A 23,268-nucleotide genomic window follows, 5' to 3' on the forward strand; every position below is an offset into this window, starting at 1 on the left:
TTTTGTACTCTTTTATTTGCACTCTGATTTGCGTTTCGTGTAGCTCAGTTGGTAGATTATTGCGCTAATCATGCTATCATGGGTTCGATCCCAGGGAACGGATGTGCACGAAAATGTATATGCTCAATAAATCATAATTTAGCATGATTTCTGTGAGGGTTAGGTTTAGGGGTGGGGTTAGGTGTGGTCATTCGAACAAATAAGCCACCTAGTAAAATATGTAGGAAATACTGTGAGATCGGTGTAAAAAGCCCACACATTGCATTTAAATAAACGTGCATTTTGATTGGTAATGACGTTATACGTCATTTCATGACGACAGACGCAACGCGATACTGTCATTATTTTTACGCCCGCTAGAGGGCACTTAACTTTAAAACGTAAATATAGGTCGTAATAAGGTGCTTGCACCAACGATCTATATGGTCGTTTTTTTTTGGAGGACAGGCTCTTTATGAGACATAAAGTCATAATTATGAGATATACGTGACATATTTAACAAGAGTCGTAATTTGAAAATTTCAACGTCTATATCATAATTTTGAGTTGGTACTTCAGTTATGATTCACCACAGCATCAATTTATTTCCCTTTATGTGGTGGAAATGAGCTTTCAAAAAAAAGTTTTTTTAAGTTTTTTACTCTTTCTCTTACTACTTAGAGAAGTACCATTGTACATTCAATATCATGCTATTCTTAAATAATGTAAATGTAAAAAATAATACAGCACTTTAAGAAAGAAAGACTGTGATAATTCTCTTGTCTCAGGGTCGTGGGCAGTGAAATCCTTGAGGATCACTCTAGTGCATTAGCTTTTTACTATGTACATTACACCCCTGTGCCATTATACACACACAGACACACACCCCGTGTAACGCTGCAGTCATGCATCTGCATCTCTCCATTGTGGTAGAAGCCATAACAGCAGAAGCGGCACTATAAAACTTCATGAAGTGAGAAGCAGAGTCTCCACTGTGATTTCTCATATGACAGCACTGGAGACTTTCTATTCATCACACACTGCTGGCCATGTAACTGCATTACCACAAACCCCGGACGCAAATATCCACCCATCAGAGAGCACCACAATCCACCAGCTCACTTTTTTGTCAAGTCAGTGAATCAGCGTATTTGAGAGAGAAACAGACTAATAGAGAGAGACGGGGGGAGACAGCAGGAAATATGCTCAAATGTACACATTTCCCAAAATTCAAAGGCAAACAAATGCTGAAAATCATATTAGAGATTATCAGCGAGATGGAGAATCCTTGTAGATAAAAAGCAACGGCTAGACAATAAAGGCGATTTGCTCTGCTATTGTTTGTGCATGGTACTTTAAAGCCATTTTTAGTCTGGTCACACAGTATTCATCAAAAACTGCTGTATTTATATTCTGAACACAAGTTGCTTGTGACCTTGTGTTCACTCGAAATGATTGTTGATTTGCTAGCATATATTTATCTAACTTTGAGTCAGAAATACATATAAAAATAACACAACCCTGAGATCAAAATAAAAAAAATTATTGCAATACAAAGTAACCTATTTTTAATTTACAGTAAATATAAAATGGGTTTTTTAAAGCATTGAAACCAGTAACAAAAGAAAATCAGATGTGATTATAAATATAATAGAAAAGCATAAAAAAGATCAATATTAATGTGACGAGTGGGGCGGGGCCGAGGGACAGGGGAGCGAGGCCGGGGGAGTGATTGGAGATGAACTACACCTGTTCGACCCACCGGTCTCGAGGCCCATGGAGGAGATGGAAGGATATAAAACTGGAGCGACGACAGTGAAGGACGAGAGAGGACCAGGACCAGGTCGAACAGGTGTAGTTCATCTCCAATCACTCCACCGGCCTCGCTCCCCTGTCCCTCGGCCCCGCCCCACTCGTCACGATTAATATAAACATTAAAAGATTTTTTAAATAATTATGTTTATGTTTATTTACTTTTTAGTCAGTAGTATATATTACTGTTACAACTGCTCAAACTATAACAATAAAATTCTTAAATAAAAAAAATATCATTAAAACATAGAAATATTAATAAAACGTATACAAATACAGTTATAGATATGATATATGATAATATATATTATAAACCATAAGAAAAAAAATTAAATATGCTTTTTCACTAATGTATACAATATATATATATATATATATATATATATATATATATATATATATATATATATATATATATATATATATATATATATATATATATATATATATGAGTCAAGTTTCTTTCAGTTAAAATAGACTTACATTTAAGGGGACTATGCCTAAGCCTGGTCTGTGAATAACTTCTTGAGGTATTTTTCAGCCAATAGTTTGAAACTAAAAAGATTTTTTTCTTATAAACAGGCAACATAACTGATGGACTGTTAAGCTGTTTGGACTCTCATTTTGACGGCACCCATTCACTGCAGAGGATCCAATGGTGAGCAAGTGATGTAATGCTACATTTCTCCAAATCTCTTCCCATGAAAAAACAAACTCATCTTCACCGTGTTGGGTAAAGTACTCATTTAATATAACCATATCTGAAAAACACTGAAAAGCATGTTTGTATATAAATTTAGAGAGAGAGAGAGAATAAAAAAAGAGAGAATTGCAAGAATGTTTTCTAGGATAGGGTTTTTTTTTCTGGCAAAAACGCAATTTGGCCAGTTCAAACATCTTCCATAGACGGATGTGAGAACAAGCAATGGATCTGGGCATAAAACACACACCTTAAATTACACCGGATTTGCAGCGGAGCAGAGCCAACTCCGGAGGAGCAGGTGAATTTGCAATTCCAGCAGGGGTGTGGAGCCCCGCGGACAGCATGAGCTCATACACGCCGAAACATGGCAAAACCGCTTTCATTTTCTCCAAGCGTGGCTGGCCTTCCTGCACAGACACATCTGTGAGCGTGCCTGATTTCTCACGGATGCAGTTGGAAAATGTCTTTTATGTAGTTATATACGTATGGCATCCCAAACTAGATTTTAAAATGCACAGCAGGCTTGACAGAGCTGTTGTGTGCATGTCAAAACAAATAGGTTTCTTTGCCTTCACATTGTTTTGACTCAGTGTGATATGTCCTGTTTCAGTCTTGATGGATGTATATGCTGGCGTACAGCATCCATTTAAAAAAAAAAAACACTTTGGCAGGCGTGACATACATATCTTCACATATTTTTTTAATACATTTCACATCTTCACTATAACCTTATTTTCAATTTAAATCGGTGGATTAAAAGCAATTTAGATAGATTCTAAAAATGGTTAGCTGTTATATTGCAACAAATTTAATTTGCAGTTATGAATCATCTTTTTCACCAGCTGCTTGGAAACAGGGGAGCATGCTTTATATAAATACACTTAAAATACTGCTGAGATTAATTTATGTAGTAGTTCCAGTGTTCTTGTTATAATTTTACATTAATACGTTGAGTGACCTCAATAAAAAAAATTCCATGAAATCGAATTTTGATTTGTAATGGTACGTTTGGTTCTTGTTAGAGTCAGAAATCCTTTAAATAGACATACACACAAACAAAATCAACCACCCATCCCACTACGCACAAACATACACGGATCACCACCGTTAGCCCTGGATGATCCTGACAAGCTGCCATGTATACATGGTGATGTTATCACCACATCTCGCACATTGTGGAGCTGATGTTCCTCAGAGGTCACTGATGGGGAAGTGTGGTATTGAGGCGGACAGCTGTCAGAACGCCCTTCTTCGCCTTCACCCAGCTTCCTCCTCCTGCTCCTCCTCTGCCTCAGGGTGTCCTCCGACTCCTATTATGGGGCGCATATGTGCCCCCTTGTCAAAGCGATTCTTAGCATTACGTTGAACTTGAAGGCTCTGCGAAATCCCAGCTGGAGTTAAACTGGGAGGATCTACATTGTCTGATCGATCTTGGCAGTTGCTGCATGTGAGAATGCACTCTGGAGATGATCCCTCCAAGAAAAAGTGGCCATTTACGTTGAAGTTGAACAGCTAAAATTGCTAACTGGAAAGTTATAAAAACATAACATAAACATAAACATAAATGAAACAATAATTATGTGACAAAAGAACATAAAACTACGAAAAGATAAAAATAAAAGCTAATTTTGAATTAATAGAATAGTAATAGAAACTATTATGGTATATAAATAACACTAGAGCCTAACTGATCACCTCCTGATCATCTCACATCAAGGTTTTTGCTAAGAGGGACACAAGGTCAGTCAAGATTTAAGGACAAAACACAAGCATAAATAACTTACAGATCCTCTCCGAGAGAACCCTAGTTTACATGAATTACTCTGTAGCCTCTGGCATCTGAATATCAAGCAGGATTTAGCAAACAAACAACTGGCATATCTGCTTACCATCAACGTATTGAGGCGGGGATGTTGGGGGAAGATTTAGGGATAGGCTTTTTGGCCAAGACTTACTTCAGGCCACTTCAGCAGATATACACGGAGGAAAGAGCGTGTTTGCAAAACACAGTTTTAAAATGGACTAGTCATGGGTTTACCTGAGTGACTAATATTACAGGTTTAGTTCACCAAAAATTCTATCATCATTCACCCTTCATGTCCTACCTGTATGAAGTTATTCTTTCTGCAGGTCATGAAAAAAGTTATTCTGGAGAATATTTGCACCCAGACAGTTTGGGTTGCCATTGACTTCCATTGTATTTTTTTTTTTTTTTTTTTTTTGTCGTCCATACAATAGAAGTCTCAACAGTCTCAACAGGACCTCAACAGTTTGTTTGCAAACATTTTCAAAACATCTTAATGTATGTTGTGCAAAAGAAAGAAAGAAATTCAGATTTGGAACAACATGAGGGTGAGAAAATAAAAGACTCAGTAATGAAAATTGTGTCATTTTATTAAATGTATGCATTTAGGAGACGATTTACAGTGCATTCAGGCTAACATTTTTTACCTTACATGTGCTCCCTGGGAATTGAACTGACAACCTTGCTTTGCTAATGCAATGCCCTACCACTTGAGCCACAGGAACACTATGTTCTTGGCACTATGTTATATGTTCACCGTCATGTCAGTTGGGTCCAAAACAATATTGGGTTCCACTGTCTTTTATTGTATGGACAAAAAAAAAAGAACATGATGGAGAGAAAACAATGTCAATTTATATTTTTGGGTGAACTGTCCCTTTAAGAAAATGCCCTGAATAATTAGACTGGTTTCAGGGGTATTTATTATCTGGGTATCAGGGGTAGTTGTAGTTGCAGTGTTAAATTTAGAAGATGCACCCTTTCCTGAGAGGATTTTACAGTGCAAACTGTAAAAGCTAACGTGCATCACTGTCAGCATGCTAATTAGAGCACCACAGCTAAAATATTAAAACTAAGATATGCATATACGAGAGTCAACCAACATGTCCTATTCCTAGCAGGCAAACACATGCACATAAAAAACACACGCTTCTAGTTCCCAGACTCTTCAGCAAACACCTGCTAGCTTATTCTGGTAAGTAAAGCTGATGCAATGATGTCACACATGCAGCAAATCTGTGTACATGTGTGCGTTTCTCTCACCCCACAGTGCGATGGGGAAGTTGTGATATTCAAAATAGACTGAGATGACATGTGTCACATTCTGATTTCCGCCTCCTTCATCTTTTTTTTCCTCCTTTCGGGCTCAAATGTTCTCCTGAGGGTACAAAGGTGTGTGGATGTGTGTTTGACATAGTGGCAACTAAATTGATTGTAGGATACCACTTCTTCTTTAAAACCTTCTACTTACGTAAAGGTTTCAACGGTCTGCAACCTTAAGACATCTCTGAACGCATAGATATTTCTACTTTAAATCTCTAGAACCTCTGTAATACCAATCGATGACAAACATGAACCAGAGACACAAAATAGGAATCGTATAAATAAAAGATAAATTCTGAAAATTATCCAACGTTTGAATTAAATTGCTCATGATATTATTATTATAAGTTAAAAAAAGAATAAAGAATCAGCTTCACTACAGTATTTAGGATATTGGTACAAATAATCACAAACAATAATCTAAAGCTGCAGAATGTAGAATGTAAAGTAAAAACAAATAATAATAATAATAATAATAATAATAATAATAATGTAATTTCAAAATAAAAAAATAAAATACTTTATAATATGTATTCATGAAGCAAAAGTGATCAACAAGATAAAGCAAAAATTCAAGCAAAGCCATATTTGCATCTGTGATGCTAAATTACTGAACAAACAAACAAATAGTAATAATATTAACTGTCATGTCAAAATGAAAAAATAAAACATTAATATTTAATCATTTAATAATAAAGCAAACCAAAGCAATGCAAAACAAAACAAAAAAGACATGGTCAACCAACAAATTTCCTGGCACACACATATAGACATTGTCTTTTTTTAAAGGTCAAAAAAAAAACCATAAAAGCAATGTTGCTGGTGTTATATTACCATCTATGATGTCAAGTTTATAAACAAACAAATAAATAACAATAATATAAAATGTAATGTCAAATAAAGAAAAAAAAAACAGTAAAACATATAGAATAGAAACAAAACAAAAATCAAAGCGAAAAGCAAAACAGAATTAGACAAAGCAAAGCAAAAACAAAACAATCAAATGCTGTAAACAAATAATGTAAATATTTAGAGGTCCAAAAAAAGGGGGGGGGGGCAATATGCAATACTGCTGGTGCCATATTTGAATCTACATTGCTCCATGTGCATCCAAGTTTCCTGCAGGTTACTTCAGAAGATATGTTTGGCAGCATAACAACATGTCATTGTTATACCATTCACTATGGCTGTGTATGGCCGCAAAGACTACTGTCGGACCTCCGTGTGTGTTTTGTGCTTTGAATGCTGTTGCAATTGCCAGGCATCCTCAGAAGCACATATCACTCAATGGAAACACTCTCGATGCACGCCGCTATGTTTATTGTTGTGCGTCTGGTATACTTTGTGCAACTGGGCAATAATGACTCACTGGCTTTTTGGGTAAATGGAGCAGTTTGGAAAAATTGAGAGAACAAATGAATAGACAATTGCTATCCCTGCATCCACAAACCCTGCATCGGATCAATGCCTGCAAATGTCCCCAGGGAGAAGTACCATGAAATGGCTCAAAGCCTGATCTTAAAAGGCTGGGTTATCGACTGATTTCTGCTCCAAAGCATTTAGCTCTCTGTCTAAAACATATGGCTTTAACTTTGGCATGGCATGGTGGCCCTCTTAAAGAGGTGAGGCAAAAGGCTGGCAGTGGACTTACCCCCGGCAGTGTCTTCTGTTCGTGGAGGGCGTTCTGGGCTTTGATGGCCGACTCGCGGGCGCAGTAGGTGAGGAACGCGCAGCCTGTGTGACAAAAAGGAACAGAGACTTTCAATGACTTCGATAGACAGTGGTCTTGAACTCAATACTGCATGATATCGACGGGAGGCCAAAGTCATTTCAAGTAACTAAACAGCTTTCTGTTGCAAAGTGGCCAGACAATCAGGACAAAAGCATTTACATTTATTTATTTAGGAACTAACATGCATAGTTACTTTCAAATGAGTACTATTAGGGTAGTAAGGAAGAACACCATACAAATAGTGCTAATTTTGCTTAAAATATAAAAAATAAATAACCCCTGCTGTTGGTCTCCCAGCCTGACCATATAAAAATAGTAAACGGATCAACCTGATCAGGTTTGGAGACCAACTAGAACCAGCTTAGTCCAGTTTAAGATGGCTTTTTCCAGCAGGGAACCACAAGACTGAAGTTAGTCACGCATTCCACAAGTTCTTGTTTCCACCACTGAGGAACAGTAAAAGTGAAGGTTTCTGAAAGTTACCTTGATTAATTAATTCACTTACCACACAGAGCGGGAAAGGATGTGGATCTGGGAGAGAGAGTTTTGGTAAAAGGCTACAGACCCAAGATGGTCTTGTATGTTAGCATCAAAGCTTTGAATCAGAAACAAAAAGGAAGAACAGATGCGCTGGCCTTCATTTAATTCAAGATTCAAGTCCACCCACAACACTGTGTTCCTATCGAGTATTACCACTCGCCAGCACAATGCCTCCGCGTCCCTTACAATGACAAGGCCAGAGGTGCCATGAGGAGTCCCTGCAGACAAGCTAAATACAGACAGTCTATTTTCTAACATGGGGAGCTTGTCCAGTCCGCTTTACAATGGATGTGCCTGTGTGTGTTTCTGTATACGTGTGCTCAAGTGTGTGTGTGTATTTGAGCAAGTCCAGATCAGCCAACCATCCCTGTCCGAGACTCTTGGCCAGCTAGAAAGCCCTGACTACCCTTGACATCCTGACAGAGAGGCAAACAGTGGCACAGAGCCTTTGAGCCTCTTGGGTCCCGAAACACAAATGTGAATTCATAAAAACATGCACATTTGCACACCGACTTATATAACCCTTGTGCCACAGGTATCAGAGAACAGGAGACTTTGCAGGAAGAAGATCCTTGGGCCCATTAGTTTTTGTGACATTAACAGTGCAAACCGGTAGATGTATTTAGAGTAAAGCAAGTCTCAGATTTGCCCAATATATAACAGACTCACTGGCAACAATCAAACTGCAAAGTGAGGATCACAGTGTTGGAAAATATGAAAGTAACTACACACCGGCCAGTCATGTTTAGGACTGTCAGGGGTAAATAAATATGACACTAAAACCACCCGTAGATGGATATATATTATTTGAATTAATTATTCAATTAATCACTCATTATGGGAGTTCTGCCGCCATCTACTGGTGGTTTTAGTGTCATATTTATTCATCCCTGACAGACTATATATATATATATATATATATATATATATATATATATATATATATATATTTTTTTTTATTTTTTATTTTTTTTTTTTTATTTTTTTTTTTTATGAGCCTAAATATTCAAATATAACATTTCTGAAAAAATGCCCACCTCTAAACTTGACTTCATTCATCTGCTCTGCTATTGGTCAAAGAATCATAAATTCCCATTCAAACTCACACCACTGGTTGAGCTCAAACTAAAATTCCATGACATTAACACTTTAAAAGATTCATAGTATATAACTCTTCACTACATGACTACAGAATTTAGTCAGAGTAACTTGATGCAAGCATAAATGTTGGTGGAGAAAGCAGGCTGTTCAATATGTCATATTTTCTTGGTAGGTCACATGTATTTTTCATAAACCATATTGAGTTTTTTCAATGTTTTGTCAGCTGTAAGATTAGAACCCAGGAACACAACACTACAAACTTGGAGTTCAGTCCCTTGCAGCCTTGTTTTCATTTGCGTCCAACTAAATGAACCATTTACTCTGGCTAAGGTCAATAGATGCCACTTTAAAGAACAGCAAATATGAATGCCTAAATGCTGACAACTACTCAAATCCCACTATATGAGGACTCTGAGAATGTGACTTGGGGTCATGAACAGTTAAAATCCAAATAAGACTTGGCCAAAACATTGTCCTCTCACAACGACTTGCTGAGACAGACAAACAAGCAAGTCACCTGCGTTCTTTTTTATTTATTATTGTATCAGTCCCCCTAACCCTGTAGTGCTTTCAAACAGATCAAAGCTTTGTTATGTCTCAAATCCTCCGGCCAAGACAGGCTCATTTCAATCTGTGCTGAACATCTGATCTTGCAATTTCTCATGAACCAAACTGGATACATTCACGATGCATTCACAAAGGATATCCCGGGTAAATTAGTTACCCTACTAATATTATCCAAAAAAGATAGTGTGCCCTTGAGAGAGAGAAAGTGACAGTAAAACAAGATAGCAAAAGAAACATTTTAATTCTAAACCTCTCACTTTGATGCATAGTGCAATTGCAGCCCATAGGCACCAACAAATTCCTAATTGAAATCCAAACACGTACAGATTACTGCCCTGCTGTTGCATACTAGGCACGCAGTTTTGGGCTGCATGATGAAATTATCTGAAACTCGATATAAAAAGATCACGCATGGAAACGGCTGACACTGCACCCTAAGGACAGAGTGTGGAAATGATCTACCTCATTGTTTGATAACCATCTCTACTGTTTGATCAAATGCGATTAAAAAATTAACAAAGGAAGATGCACAGTTAGAAGGGAATGGATTTTTTTACTTCAAAATTATAGCTAATATAATCCTTTTTCTATATGTAGGTGAATAAATTCTGATGAAACGCTTCACTGAATAGGAATATAAATAGAGTGATGTACAAAAACCTGACATCACACTGAAAATCTGGGATTTTTTTTTTTTTCACATTTAAACCTTGAAATTATTAGTATTTTTTTAATTATAAATAAATAAAAACATTATGCACTAAATTGATTGTGTATTAATCAATTGTTCTAATTACATTTCTCGATATGTTATATGAATGTTTTTGTGTTTTGAAGTAATCTCTCTTTTGTTTCATGGTCTTTTATTGTATTGCTGACTGTTTGTATCATTGATATTTGTATTATTTTATGTGTGTTCAGCACTTTGATAAACACTTGCTGTTTTTTATGCTTTATAAATAAACTTTGACTTTTACTTGACTTTGAATTACAATTTTTTTTTTATAAATAAATAAATAAATATATAAATAAAATATAATAAAGTCAAATGTAGCTACTGCTATCAAAACTATACCTCACTCTTCTGAACATCTGGGATTTTATTCCCATGTAATCCTGGAAATAAATACAATTTTCAAATTTTGGACATTTCAAAAAATTATAATAAATAAAAATCATTATGATACAATTTCTAGTTCATTTATGAACTGCTTTTAATTACATCTCTTATTGTGTTATGCAGATATTTAAAAAATGCAAAAACAATATTTGTTTATATAAAAACATTTCCTTAAAATGTAATCAATTAATTCGAATTACATTTACATGTGAAAATAAATTTTAAATACAAACTGAGGAGCATTTTCACTAGCGGTCTCAGTCTTTCAGATGTCTTGTGAAATAGTTTTTCCTGAATCACAGAAGTCAAATGTAGTCACCCCCAGCAAAAACGTGCCTCTCTCTTCCAGGAAAGTAATGGCATCTAACCCCCGTGCTAATAAGCAATCACACAGACAGAGGCCCATGAGGCCTGCGGGTCTGAAGAATGGCGTAGAGCTTCATGGGGAGGTAGAGAGGCATAGCAGTAATTAAAGGTCCCATGACATGGATTATTTCCTTTTCTTTAAATGCTTTTTAATGTTTCCTTACGTGTACTTATATTGTTAGTATGATTTTTACATTTAAAATTTAGAAATAAAAAGCATTTTTTATATCCTGATAATAGCCCTCTGGCTTGAATGCTCTGTTTGAAGGGGCGTGTCTGCTGTGAGACTCCGAGTAAACGACAACTGTTTTGATTGGCTGACATCTTTGCATTTGAAATGCGTATTACATGTGGACCCCTCTCAAATATATATATATATATATATATATATATATATATATATACTACAGCTGTCGAGATTAACGAATCGTGGATTTGTTGATTATATAATTATTTTTTCGATCTTTTCCCATCACATGAAAGGCTGCAGTGATGAGCTGAGTAGACAGAGTCTGTTTATCGCGTGAATGCAGTGATCTCGTCATTATTGCAACACGTTTTCTCTCACAAAATGCTTTCACCACAACTAACAGCAAACACATGAATACAGTAAGAGCTCCGTTGTGCAGCATACAAGCGTCATTCATTTTAACGGCAGTTTGGGCAAGTGTGCAGATGTACTCGCGATGTGTGAGAGCTCCGAAAAAAAGGAGCGTTCTTTGATCGCTCTCTGTAGTTAAATCATAATTTAAATAACAGATTTGTTTCATGCTACTAAGAGAAACAACGTGAAGTTGATCGTTTAGTCACTGGCTTGATTCACTGATGCATAAACAGTATTAAACGATTTAGAAAGAAAGTCTGTGTGAACTTGAATGATTAACTACACATCAGAAATCACTGATCACAGATCAGGCATTAATGAACACTGTTACTCACTGTTTGTGCCGGTGCTGTCGAATCCATATCATAAAAGTCTGTTTGTAACGCCTGTGCTGACATTGCGACTGAATTATATGTAAATATTTGGGCGGGCAAAGCAGAGAAAGGGGAGGTAACATTTCTCTTTACAACGTCACAAAGAGGAGATTCCAGATCAGACCGTTTGAGCTTCCATTTTTTCAAAGGCAGAGAAAGATAGTAAAATCTCGATTTACACCGATTAAAATTTTTAGAAACTTGGGGACCACATACATGCTAGGGGAAGTCATATTAATGTTAAAAAACCTCAGAAAGTGAAATTTTCATGTCATGGGACCTTTAAGCAAGCTGAATTGAAGGTGCCGCTCCCTCCCTCCGCTCCTGACAGCCCCCATTTGCTGTGGCTTTTTTTCATAGTAAAAGCCGAGCCATTGCACCACTGTTTTTGCCCATACTGCCCCCCCCCCACCTAAATTGTGAGCAAGCCTTGAACTGTGAGGTGCCTGTTAAGTGCAAAGGTCTTGGCGCTAAATCTGCTTTCATGCCCCCATTCTCCAGTTCTCGCCTGAGCACTTTGCAACTTTGCGAGCAGTCCCATCATTCACACCTCCTACTCTTTCCCAACACGTTCAAGTTTAGCTCAGAGAACAAAGGACTGAACTGAACTGTTGTGCAGTTACTTCAAAAATATTGATTTTCTGTGCTGATTCGATCACGAATTGACATAATGCAAATACATATTTATTAACTTTCTCTCACTATATTGTATCAATACTTTAGATCATTGTATCTATATATTTTAAATTCACATCATGTCCTACAACTCAGTAATGAAGCAGAAGGTCATCAAATCCATCTCATTTTCTCCTCCAGCTTCATATTCATCTGACATCGCTGTTTTACCTTGTTTTGTATAGAGCGTTTGACTTTCTTTGCACATTCGCTTTTTTAAGCACTTGGTCGGTACTTCTGTTTATGTCACCCGTAACCTTTCCAATGTGACTACGTAATGCTTGAAGTCAAGCTAGTGCAAGACGTGCATTTATGGTTATATAAGATCCCTATTCCTCAACTGGGATCGTGTAGAGCCCTTTGAAGCAGCACTGAAACTGTAATTTGGACCTTCAGCTCGATGGCTACCACTGAAGTCTGCAACACAGAGAAAAATCCTGAAATATTTTTCTCAAAAACCTTAATTTTTTTGCAACTGAAGACAGACATGAACATCTTTGATGACGTAGGGCAGAGTAAATTATCATGAAAGTTTTATTCTGGAAGTAAACCAATCCTTTAAAGACAAGCGGTAGCGTGTTTACTACTGTCGCTTTAAGAGCTGCATGCATTTAATATACAGACGTGCATCCGTTTTTCTCTCAACTGTTTATTTTCAATTTCATAACCAACAGTGTTTATAATTTAACCTTGTGTGGTTTTGACAGTTTTAGTGCAATCAGACGCAAAAGTGAACTTAGTCCAGTAATCATGTGATGTTTGACAGGCTTTTTAGTGTGTGCGCATTTCAGGTGTACGCTCTTAGAAAAAGTGAATATCAGAAAAGCACGCATATGAAATGTTTCACTGGCAAAACTTTAAAGCACATGCAAATAATGTAGTTTTGTGATTACGAATAAGTGCAAAAATCGTGACATGGAAAGCCACTACAGTCCAGACAACAATATTGTCCCTGCCCTCGCATAATTACTTTGTAATGAGTCTTGTAAACCTTCATTTAGGCCACTGCCTTTAAATATGCTCAACCTTGATGTACCAGAGTAAAACTATACGCACGTCACCTAAGTGCCAAAAAATGACATTCTGGAAATCATAAGTTGATATTATTCGGAAATAACTAATGACGGTAAGTCAAATCAAACTTTAAACACATTAAACATTGATTGCAGTTCAGTTTAATACCATATGAAAACATTAACGCAAACAAAATTTGCAACTGCATAAATAGTGTACAGTTTCATTACAACTGTGTTAACTATTGCAACTAGAGATATTTTAAAAAGCGCCTACGCTTACTGAACAGTGGCTTCCTAATACATATGCAAGACTTGTTTGTCATGGCAAGACTCAAATAGGTCTAGATCCACTATTGTGTTGTGAATTTGAAATATCACGGGGTGATAAAGTGTCTTGCAGCATGCTGGGAAGTCCTCAGCCAAAAACATACATCTGTTTCTCCTCCTCTCTCTCTCTTTCTGTCTACAGAGGATGGCTGGCATGTGAGCAGTGATGCCAGCAGTGGCAGCTTAACCTATTTTCGGAAATACCACAGATTTCTATTAATAGCCCTGTTGAGCAGCAGGCCTCTCCACACATCCCCGACGGGTCCAACAAACTCACTAATAACATCCTCTCCCAGATCACCTTTCAGCCATGATCATGTCGTAGCATCACTTTTCAATATTAAAATAAAAACAACAACCATATTCAATAACATTCTGGACTGTAAAAGGATATTGCGATGAAGCAATCTGGGAAAGATTCTGGAGAAATTCGTCTACAACGTATTTCCACTACCAAGTGCATGTGATGTCACAGAAATAAGATAGTTAAACAAGTTACTATAATGACATCTTGAACATCTTAATATACTATACGGACATCTTAATTTAAACTCAAATCTTTACCAATCCTATATTGCGTGTTTTTCAACCAGTGGGTTGCAAACTATTCCTTTGATTGCGTATAGTTAACAACACCAATTTTTGAAAGTGTAGAGAAAACTCTTTCCATATTTATTGTTGTTGACATCAAAATATCAAATCATCATGCATCTAATTAAACTTTAGTATATTCCGTGAAAAAATAATAATAATAATCTGCCATTGGCGACTATATCAAATTCACATGGACAGGTTATGCAACACTCTAGAAAAAGAAAAAAACAACAACAAAATCACGCTAATAATAATAATAATAATAAATACAACCAAACTGGGTTAATTAGCTAGTTTTAAAAGTGTGGGGAAAATGTTGACGTCAAAGCATCAAATCATCATGCAACTGAAAGGTATATTTCCTTTTCATGTTAATAATGTTAATATTTGTACATATTGTTGGGGATATTCAATAATAAAACGACTAGGCCTATTACGATAAACAATTTTGGTACTGTATAAGGTCATCACTTGATGTTCAGCCAAACCACTTCAGACCTACTGATCTAGAATGCCCTTTGAACACCCTTACAAATACTAATGCGAACCTGATGTTTATGCACAGTCTTATTCTGTCGTACTCTCAACATAGTGACAGTGTCCCACGTCTGCCCCGCCACACCTACCCTTTCATATTAAATCCTTTTGTTTCCACCCTCTCCTGTCTGCCGGGTGGATCTGGCTCTCCCATCCTGTCAGAAGGGCCCCTCACTCCGCCAGTGCCTCCGGATTAAAGGCACCATTTGTTTTCAGTGTATCTGACAATCACTCCATCTCTCTCAGTCTGTTCATCTATTTTGCTTAGCCTTCTGCCTTACTGTCATTTTTCCCTGTCCACTCCAGCTCTGTGTGTGCGTGTGCATGCCATTTGTCACAGCTCTCTGACTGATATAATGGCCATGCCCTCCTTCCTGAGATCAAAGGAAGTGGAAAAAGGCTTTTATGCTCAAATTCCAACGAGGCATTTACATATTTCCAAGCCGTTCTCATCAATGGCAGCAGAGTCCTTCTTTCGCTGTTCATTAGTCAACCGTGCTGATTGAGCGTTGATTTATTTTCTGCTCGACAATAAATCTTTATTTCAGGAATCTCAAAAAACCAGAACAACAGTTTGACTGCAGGAGATGTCGGAGAGAATAGTCGTGTTGGTGTATCAAACATTTCATTCTCTGTCGTCATTCTCCCTTTCCCTCCATAAAAAGAAAAGAAAAAACGGTACCTCCTGACTGACCTTGTAAAGGTTTATTGAGAAAAACAGTAAACAGAAAAGAGTAACTAATAAACTTTATCCCTGAAACATGGAGTCAGAGATGTTCGGATCCATATGCAGTGGTTTAATAAAGAGAATGGTCAAACAGGCAATGATCAGAGAAAACAGCATCAGGTATGTCAGGGATATCCAGAATCAGCAACAGTAACAAGCAGAGCTCGGGGCAGGCAGCAGAGAATCAATGTCAGTATAAACAATCCAAAGTCACAAACACAAGGAGAAACGCTTGGAATTGACAGACTAGGCTAGAACAAGATTCCGCAAAAACAGTTGGTGTGAGTGTGGTGCTTATGTGTGTGTGTGTGTGTGTGTGTGTGTGTGTGTGTGTGCTCTTGTTTTTGTGACATATCAGGTAACAACTCTGTATAATGACATGAGTATGACACAGGAATTACAAGGAGAAGGTGACTTATGATGACATAACCCATGTCCCCATTTTTCAAAACGCTTATAAATCATACAGAATGAGTTTTTTTGAGAAAGTAAAAATGCACAAAGTTTCCTGTGAGGGTTAGGGTTAGGTGTAGGGTTGGTGTAGGGTGATAGAATATACAGTTTGTACAGTATACAAACCATTACGCCTATGGGATGAACCCACTTTTCACAAAAACAAACATGTGTGTATTAGCTGCAGGTTTGTGTGTGTGTAATTAGATGCAGGTGTGTGTGTGCAATCAGTCCCAGGTATGAGGCAGGATGGGAATTGGAGTTCGGTAATTACAAGATGCCAGAGTCCTGAGTGGAGTGCCCTCTATAGGAGTTCATGGGCACTCCAGCTGATGATCGTGACAATCCCTGAGAATTGACCTCCATTTTGAAAAGGTCCAAGAAAATCTAGCATCTTTAAGGATAAAGTCAGTAATTTCTACACCACTAGCATCATTAAAAAAATAACTTGCTGAATAAAACTTCTTTAACCCGCTGGTGTAGCCCTTTTTTCCCCAAATCACAAATGTGCAACTGATTTTTCAGTCTAACCAGCTGAAAAATAGCCAAAATCCCTCTACGACTAGTCTGGAAGACAAGCAAAGCAGCTAAGACTGGATTTTTTTTTTTTTTCGGCAGGTAATGATTGTTTTCCAAACAGGTTTTTTAATAACTTCCCCCTTGGTCAGCCTAAGAGACTTTAACTTACTGCATTGGTTGTGCTAATGTTACTATGGCAGGCTGGGGTGTGTTTCCCAAAAGCACTTGTTGGTATGGTCGCAGGTTCCATCTTTAGCAATACTGTTGAAAAACGCAGTTCCACCAAACATTTCAAAAACAGCGAGCTGTGTGGTTGGAATTACAGCAATAAACCTAAGCTTTGAAGCATAGTTTGATAAACAGAGCAAAGTAATCTTCAAATGCGATGTTTGTTATTTAAAAAAATTATTTGACATTAATCTGATATCAAACAGAGTAATTAGCAGAAGTTATTGATGACATAACATTTTCAGTTCTCACCCAAAAAAGGATTTAACTGAACAGAAACATTATTGTGTTTATCAATTAAGCTTAATTTTAGAATAAAATAATAATTTTATCAAATCCTACAGCGGCGTTTTCGAAATACAGAACAATCTGGTTAAGCAGCACAAAGCAGAAAGAATCGCGTGGGTTTTTCTATTAGCAAACACAGCGGACATTATGACACATCTGAAGACCAGCTTATTATGCGCCGTAAAAATGGTCACAAGAGAGAGATTCTCAGCATCTTATAATAGCGCATCAACAATTTTGCTTTTGTGTTTTATGCTCGGGCCACAAAACGGACATGTTATGAAAGGTCACTGAACCTCTTTCCACAGAGGGTTGTCTAGAATACTCAACTGTAAGTGCCATCTCCTGATAAATTGTAATGCCTTATAAAAACAAAAAAACATTTTCCAGCTTAAAAGAAAAATAACCTTCTCCGCATAGAGGAGAGTCCATTTAAAAGCAGGTAAAAGGGAGATAAGTGGCCAGTTCACATGAAAAGACAAGTAGCTAAAAGTAAAGCTCGCTGGCAGAGGAGGGAACATTTCATCCTGACATTCAGAGCTACAGTTCCTGCCAGGAGAGCTGCTGAAGCATTGCATTTTTTATGATTCAGCCTTGTAGCATGTTTGGGTCTTTGGACTGTCAGACTACTTTTAAAAAAGCCATTGGATATATTTGAGCCAATGACCTAATCTTATTAAAGACCCAATGAAAATCACTCAACAAATGCAGTTTTTATTAATTGGTTGACAAGTTTCCTATTGAAACTTTAAGTTGGGATGAAACAGCAGTCATCAAAAGATTTTAGATTACATCACAGGCCTGAACTACAATTCTACTCTGGACCATTTTGGACAACAAACTGTAAACACCTGTGGGTACAAGATAAGTAGTCATTATCTTTGGTCCACTTAGAGGAAAAACGGTCAATTGTAATATATACATCTTTTAAGCTTTTAGAAGGCCTCCAAACTAACATCGTTTACTAAAAAAAAACACAAAACTTTAATTTCATGTGGTTTTACCAGAAAACAAATCAAAATAGACCTTCAAAATAAAAATCCTTAAAAAATGGTTCTTGGCAAACCATACAAAATCAGATTTATCTTTCTAATAATAAGGGATTTTTTTTTTTTTTTGTTGGTTTTTTTTTTGCAAGGCCTTGGAACAATCTCACTCCTAACTTAACTCTTTATAATTCTGGAAATAGCAACTACTTTCAAATCACTGTCCAACAAGGCTTTACAGTTATAAGCACTGAACCTTTCTGCAGCATGGCTTTCAGCTTTTGAAAAAGACCCTTACTGTTAAACCTATTCACATGAGAAAAGACGCAAATGAACACTGTTTAATACTTCAAAAGAATATTACTATGACGTCAATCTTATTTCTCAATCCCTCATAAATGCATTAGAAACAATAGGTCCCTTGAAAGCAGTTAAGTATTGCACTCTATAGTGGCAGATGTGAATGGAGCAGCATTATGCACAGACAATCAGACAGCATCAGGTTTAGGTCTTAAGAATCTTGTATATGTTTGTGTATAGTGTTCGAAAGTTCTCCATGTCTTTTGTATTGTGAGCTAAAGCAAGTTTATCCTTGGACATCTTCACCTGCAGAGTGCAAAATGTGCGTAAGAGGCTTTCAAAGCAATGCAACAATAGTCTATTTATGCTAAATGCAGCAAGAGATCTATATACCACGCTCACATATGATTACAAATAAAGCATAGCAAGTGTCTCAAGCTTTGCAGGCAAATCTGTGAGTGTAAAACCCATTTCCAACTCCATAATAAAATGCTGAGCTCAACTGATCACAGGTAAAAAACCTAAACGGGAAAAGCTCACCTGTTAATACAAATCAAGAGAAAGCATTTGTTAGGCCAGTTGAACAGACCTCATAATAGTTGTTCATACTGAACATTGCAGGCTACGATGACTACAGCATGCTTTAATTGCAAAAAGAAGCAGCCACTGTAAAGGGACAAACCAAGAGATCTGAACGACTGCAACCTCAGACAATAACTACAGCTGCTAATCCTCCTCCGTCATTATGGTCATGGTTTATTACCGTGCTTAGCAAACTAATGCTGTGTTTTCCTGTGTGGATTAGCAAGCTGACTTGGCGCCGAAACTTGTTCCCCACTCTGAAACCTTCATTTGATCTTTAGTCCGGAGAACCCTCTAAACCAGAAATTAATGATGAAACAGATGCACAAATGTTGTGTTTTGCCAAACTAAAATGTTTATCTAGTGAAATTTAGTGAATTGTGTGAATATACAAACAGTAGGCCAATGAGCACTGACATTACATGCTCCTCTGTCACGTTTTTGACAAAAAAATAAAATAAAATAATTACATTAGCATCCTCAGCGACATTTTAGCCAAACATTTAAACAACCTTGGGGTCTACATCACCAATGCAGTCCATATTGAGACTTCTCGCAAGACTGCACAATCTCTATAAACTGACAAAAAGTGTATGCAAATATTTGCTGACATGTTCTTACCTTCACATCCCCTTAGAATAATACATAAGATGAAAAGAAATTCCATCCTGAAGAACCAATTCTCTGTACGATCCTTTAGAACTCATATTCAGTTCCTGTCCCAGAGGCATACAATCTACAAGTACAATCTGGTAGGTAAAATGGGCAAAAACTGATAGGACTTTCGACTAATATGCAACCAGCCATAACAAACACACACACACACAAATTTGTTAATAGTGGTTTTCATTTCTTTTTTTCAAACTCACATCCTTGTGTTTATTACTAACTTAAATTTTGAGAAAACAGTGGATTCAAAATCCACATCTGAAGTACATATGTGCATCATTTATGCAATACAAAATGCAAATGTCTCAAGTATTATTAACTATAGACCTTATTTTACTTAGAAATGGAAAATCACAATTTTAAAACCACATTGGAAACTCCTGAGGGAACCCAGTGGCTTGAAAATGTTTAATTCTCTTCTGGGTTAAGCACTTCAAATGGAAAAGCTCTATATTTTAGTGTTCTAATGTATCCATAGGCTTGACATCCATCAATGCCCAAGAGGATCATTATTATTAAGCAACAGTCAACTCTGATTGGATCCTCCCTGGTGTTTCTATTTTGTATTAGGCTATTTGCTAAGTTAAAAGGTTAAAAAGTTAAAATCTCAAATAATATAACAACTTGCATGTCACCACTGATGCCATTTGATCAAAGAAAGAGAGACACGTGTGGTTCATTTCTGGTCAGAATTGGCGCGCTTTTCTAACGGTCCACTTGTGGTAAGTAGCCTAGATACATTACTTTCTTAGTTTCCTCTGAAACGCCATATTTTGTCATGCATATCCTCTCTAGCGCTTAAACATTTGTCACAGAAAACTAAAATTAAGAATACATTTTCTAGAATATCGTTTTCTAGAACTGTTTTAGTTTGGTATAATGTAGCCAAATGAAAAAGCACAACTCGCTCCCACGAAATCAATATTCTCATTACTCTGGCATGTTCAACATAGTTAAACCCCATATGAAACCAGTCTTCTCACTGGCTAAATATCGTGGATGAACGCTAAAGCAAATAGAGCCTTATTAGCATAATAAACACACCACTGATATGAAGCCTAATAGTAACTGACACTAACAAAGACAAATGTGAATATTCTATTTCCGACACACATCGCTTGAGGGGAATAAATGACAAGAACGAGGTTGTACCAAAATAGAGGTTTAATTTGACTCTTTGTCTTCTTGTTTGAGTGGGATATATGACGTAGGCTATTCGATGTGAAGTAGAACGCGCCGTAGTTCGTTATGACGCACAACCGAACGTGTTTGAAGTGCAAATATTATCAGATAAGTGAACCTGCACGTTTTTCTGTTCTTTTAACATTTGTGCGTGTTTCATTGTATCATAGCACCTTTTTGGATCACTTAACAGCTTTTTGGTAAAGCTTTGAAATATAGTAGGCTAGAATATAAATAATATAGCCTAATCATAATGAAAACGCCTGGTCGCTATGTCAGATTACACAAGGGTGCTCTGGGGTGGTGGGAGTTATTTCCCCATTTTAAAAATGATGGCAAAAGAAAGACTCTTTGAACATGAATTTTCCTGTAAGTCTCTTTGCCCCAGTTCCAAAATAACAGCCGTTGAAAAAAGCAAGATTCCCATGTTAGCCTATATGAAATACATATTCATAGCCTACAAGCAACAATGCAAAGGTTCAGACAGAGAAAATAAGTTCTCTCTAGACGATTCAAGTGCAAATAGTGGGTAAAGGGGCCTGGTATTACAGTTTCACCAGACTGTTATCTAGGCTATATGTATTTAATGTTGAAAAAAAAAACGTACAATTTATCATACAATAACGCACGCGTCACTAATGGATGATGTGCAGGAGACAATATATATATATATATATATATATATATATATATATATATATATATATATATATATACAGCAACTATAAATATATATATATATATATATATATATATATATATATATATATATATATATATATATATATATATATATATATATAATATTATATTATAAATTAAAATGTATTTAGTTTTTACATTATTAAGTGTTTAAATCACATAGCTACTCTTATTGAGGGAATCACGCGTTTACCTTTGTGCATGCCGGTGTATCGGTCCTTTAATACTGTCAATTCGTGGATTTTCCCAAACTGTTCGAATAATGGTTTCAGGTCTTTTTCCTCGAGGTTCCGCGGTATTTGCCCGATAAACAGTTTTATGGCATCTTGGTCTTTCATGGTGCCGTTCTCCGGATGAATGGAGATGGATTCTGACCCGTTCATGGGTTTAGGAAATGGGATCTGAGCGTACTGGTGCTGGTGCGGGATTAGGAGGAGTGGATGTTGGGTCGGTGCTGCCCCGGGTCCAGTGAGAAACAGGCTGGAGTAAGCGGGATGGGGCGGCTGTGGGTGCTGCTCCCTTCTTGTCTCAGTCTGAGTGAATCTGGCCATTCTGAGCTGGGAGCAGACTGGATAATAATAATGACAACACACACACACATACACACACACAGTGAGAGAGAGCGAGCGAGCAGTCAGCTGGAAACACAGACTTACTTTCTCGGCGCTACACATTCACACACATGCATACACTCAGAGGAGATGTTTAGGGGAGGGGGAGACGCAGCGCCATTTCTTGCTCCAGAGCGACACCCAGTGGCCTTCTATCGGGCCTCCAGTCGGCGTGCATTGACGAGAAACATTAAACACAGACGAGTGTTTTGGACAAAACGGACGTTCAAGTTCGAACAGCTGCGCGATACAACCTGAATATACTATTAGGTTTTGAAACACATCCGCATTCAACGAAAATACATTAGTGCTTTGTTTTCACGTGGTTTGACAATCTTTTAGTTAAAAGTGAGGTCATCTCTTATTTAATTTGATCACCAATGGTAGTTGTAATTTTATTTTTTATGTAGAAATGTCTCATTGTAGCATCTAAATGTGCAAGACCATTAAAGTCATAAACGATGACAAATAAATGAATAGATGAATAGACAAAATATAATGCATAACATACAATTTAACATGTAGACAACATAGCTTTTAAAAAAATAAGAACCAACGTGAAATATAAGTAAATATAATCAAATCACGTTCCCCAGATGCTTACTTTTACTGGTTTTACTGTAGAGGGATTTTTCTAAATGTAATATATGTTTTCACTGTTAATGATAATTTGTACATTTTAGTTCCATTAAAAATATAATTTAGTTTTTAAAATTAAAATACAATTGCATGTATTTTTCAGTTAAATATAACAAAAATATAAAAAAGAATATATATATATAATTTCACTGTAGCATATTTGCTGTGGTAACTTACAGTTAACTAACTGACGGGTTTAAGCGTACAA

The 23,268-nt window shown here is 36.8% G+C and overlaps 1 protein-coding gene across 7 annotated transcripts in view; it reads right to left on the reverse strand.

Annotated features, from left to right (window-relative positions):
- The window catches only part of LOC132131552 (CUGBP Elav-like family member 5), a 199,070-nt gene extending 176,483 nt beyond the window's left edge, over nt 1-22,587 (reverse strand). For 3 of the 7 annotated variants that reach the window (XM_059543609.1, XM_059543608.1, XM_059543607.1), the window contains exons 1-2: nt 22,004-22,587; nt 7,273-7,355 (exon numbers count right to left, since the gene is read on the reverse strand). In XM_059543609.1, coding sequence (XP_059399592.1) covers nt 7,273-7,355; nt 22,004-22,484 — 564 coding nt within the window. In that variant the 5' untranslated portion in view covers nt 22,485-22,587. The remainder of the gene's footprint in view (nt 1-7,272; nt 7,356-22,003) is intronic. The other 4 variants (XM_059543610.1, XM_059543605.1, XM_059543611.1 and 1 more) reach the window with 2 other exon arrangements.
- Between the last annotated feature and the right edge of the window lie 681 nt (nt 22,588-23,268).

Source organism: Carassius carassius, chromosome 48, assembly GCF_963082965.1.
Source record: "Carassius carassius chromosome 48, fCarCar2.1, whole genome shotgun sequence".
Classification (NCBI taxonomy): domain Eukaryota; kingdom Metazoa; phylum Chordata; class Actinopteri; order Cypriniformes; family Cyprinidae; genus Carassius; species Carassius carassius.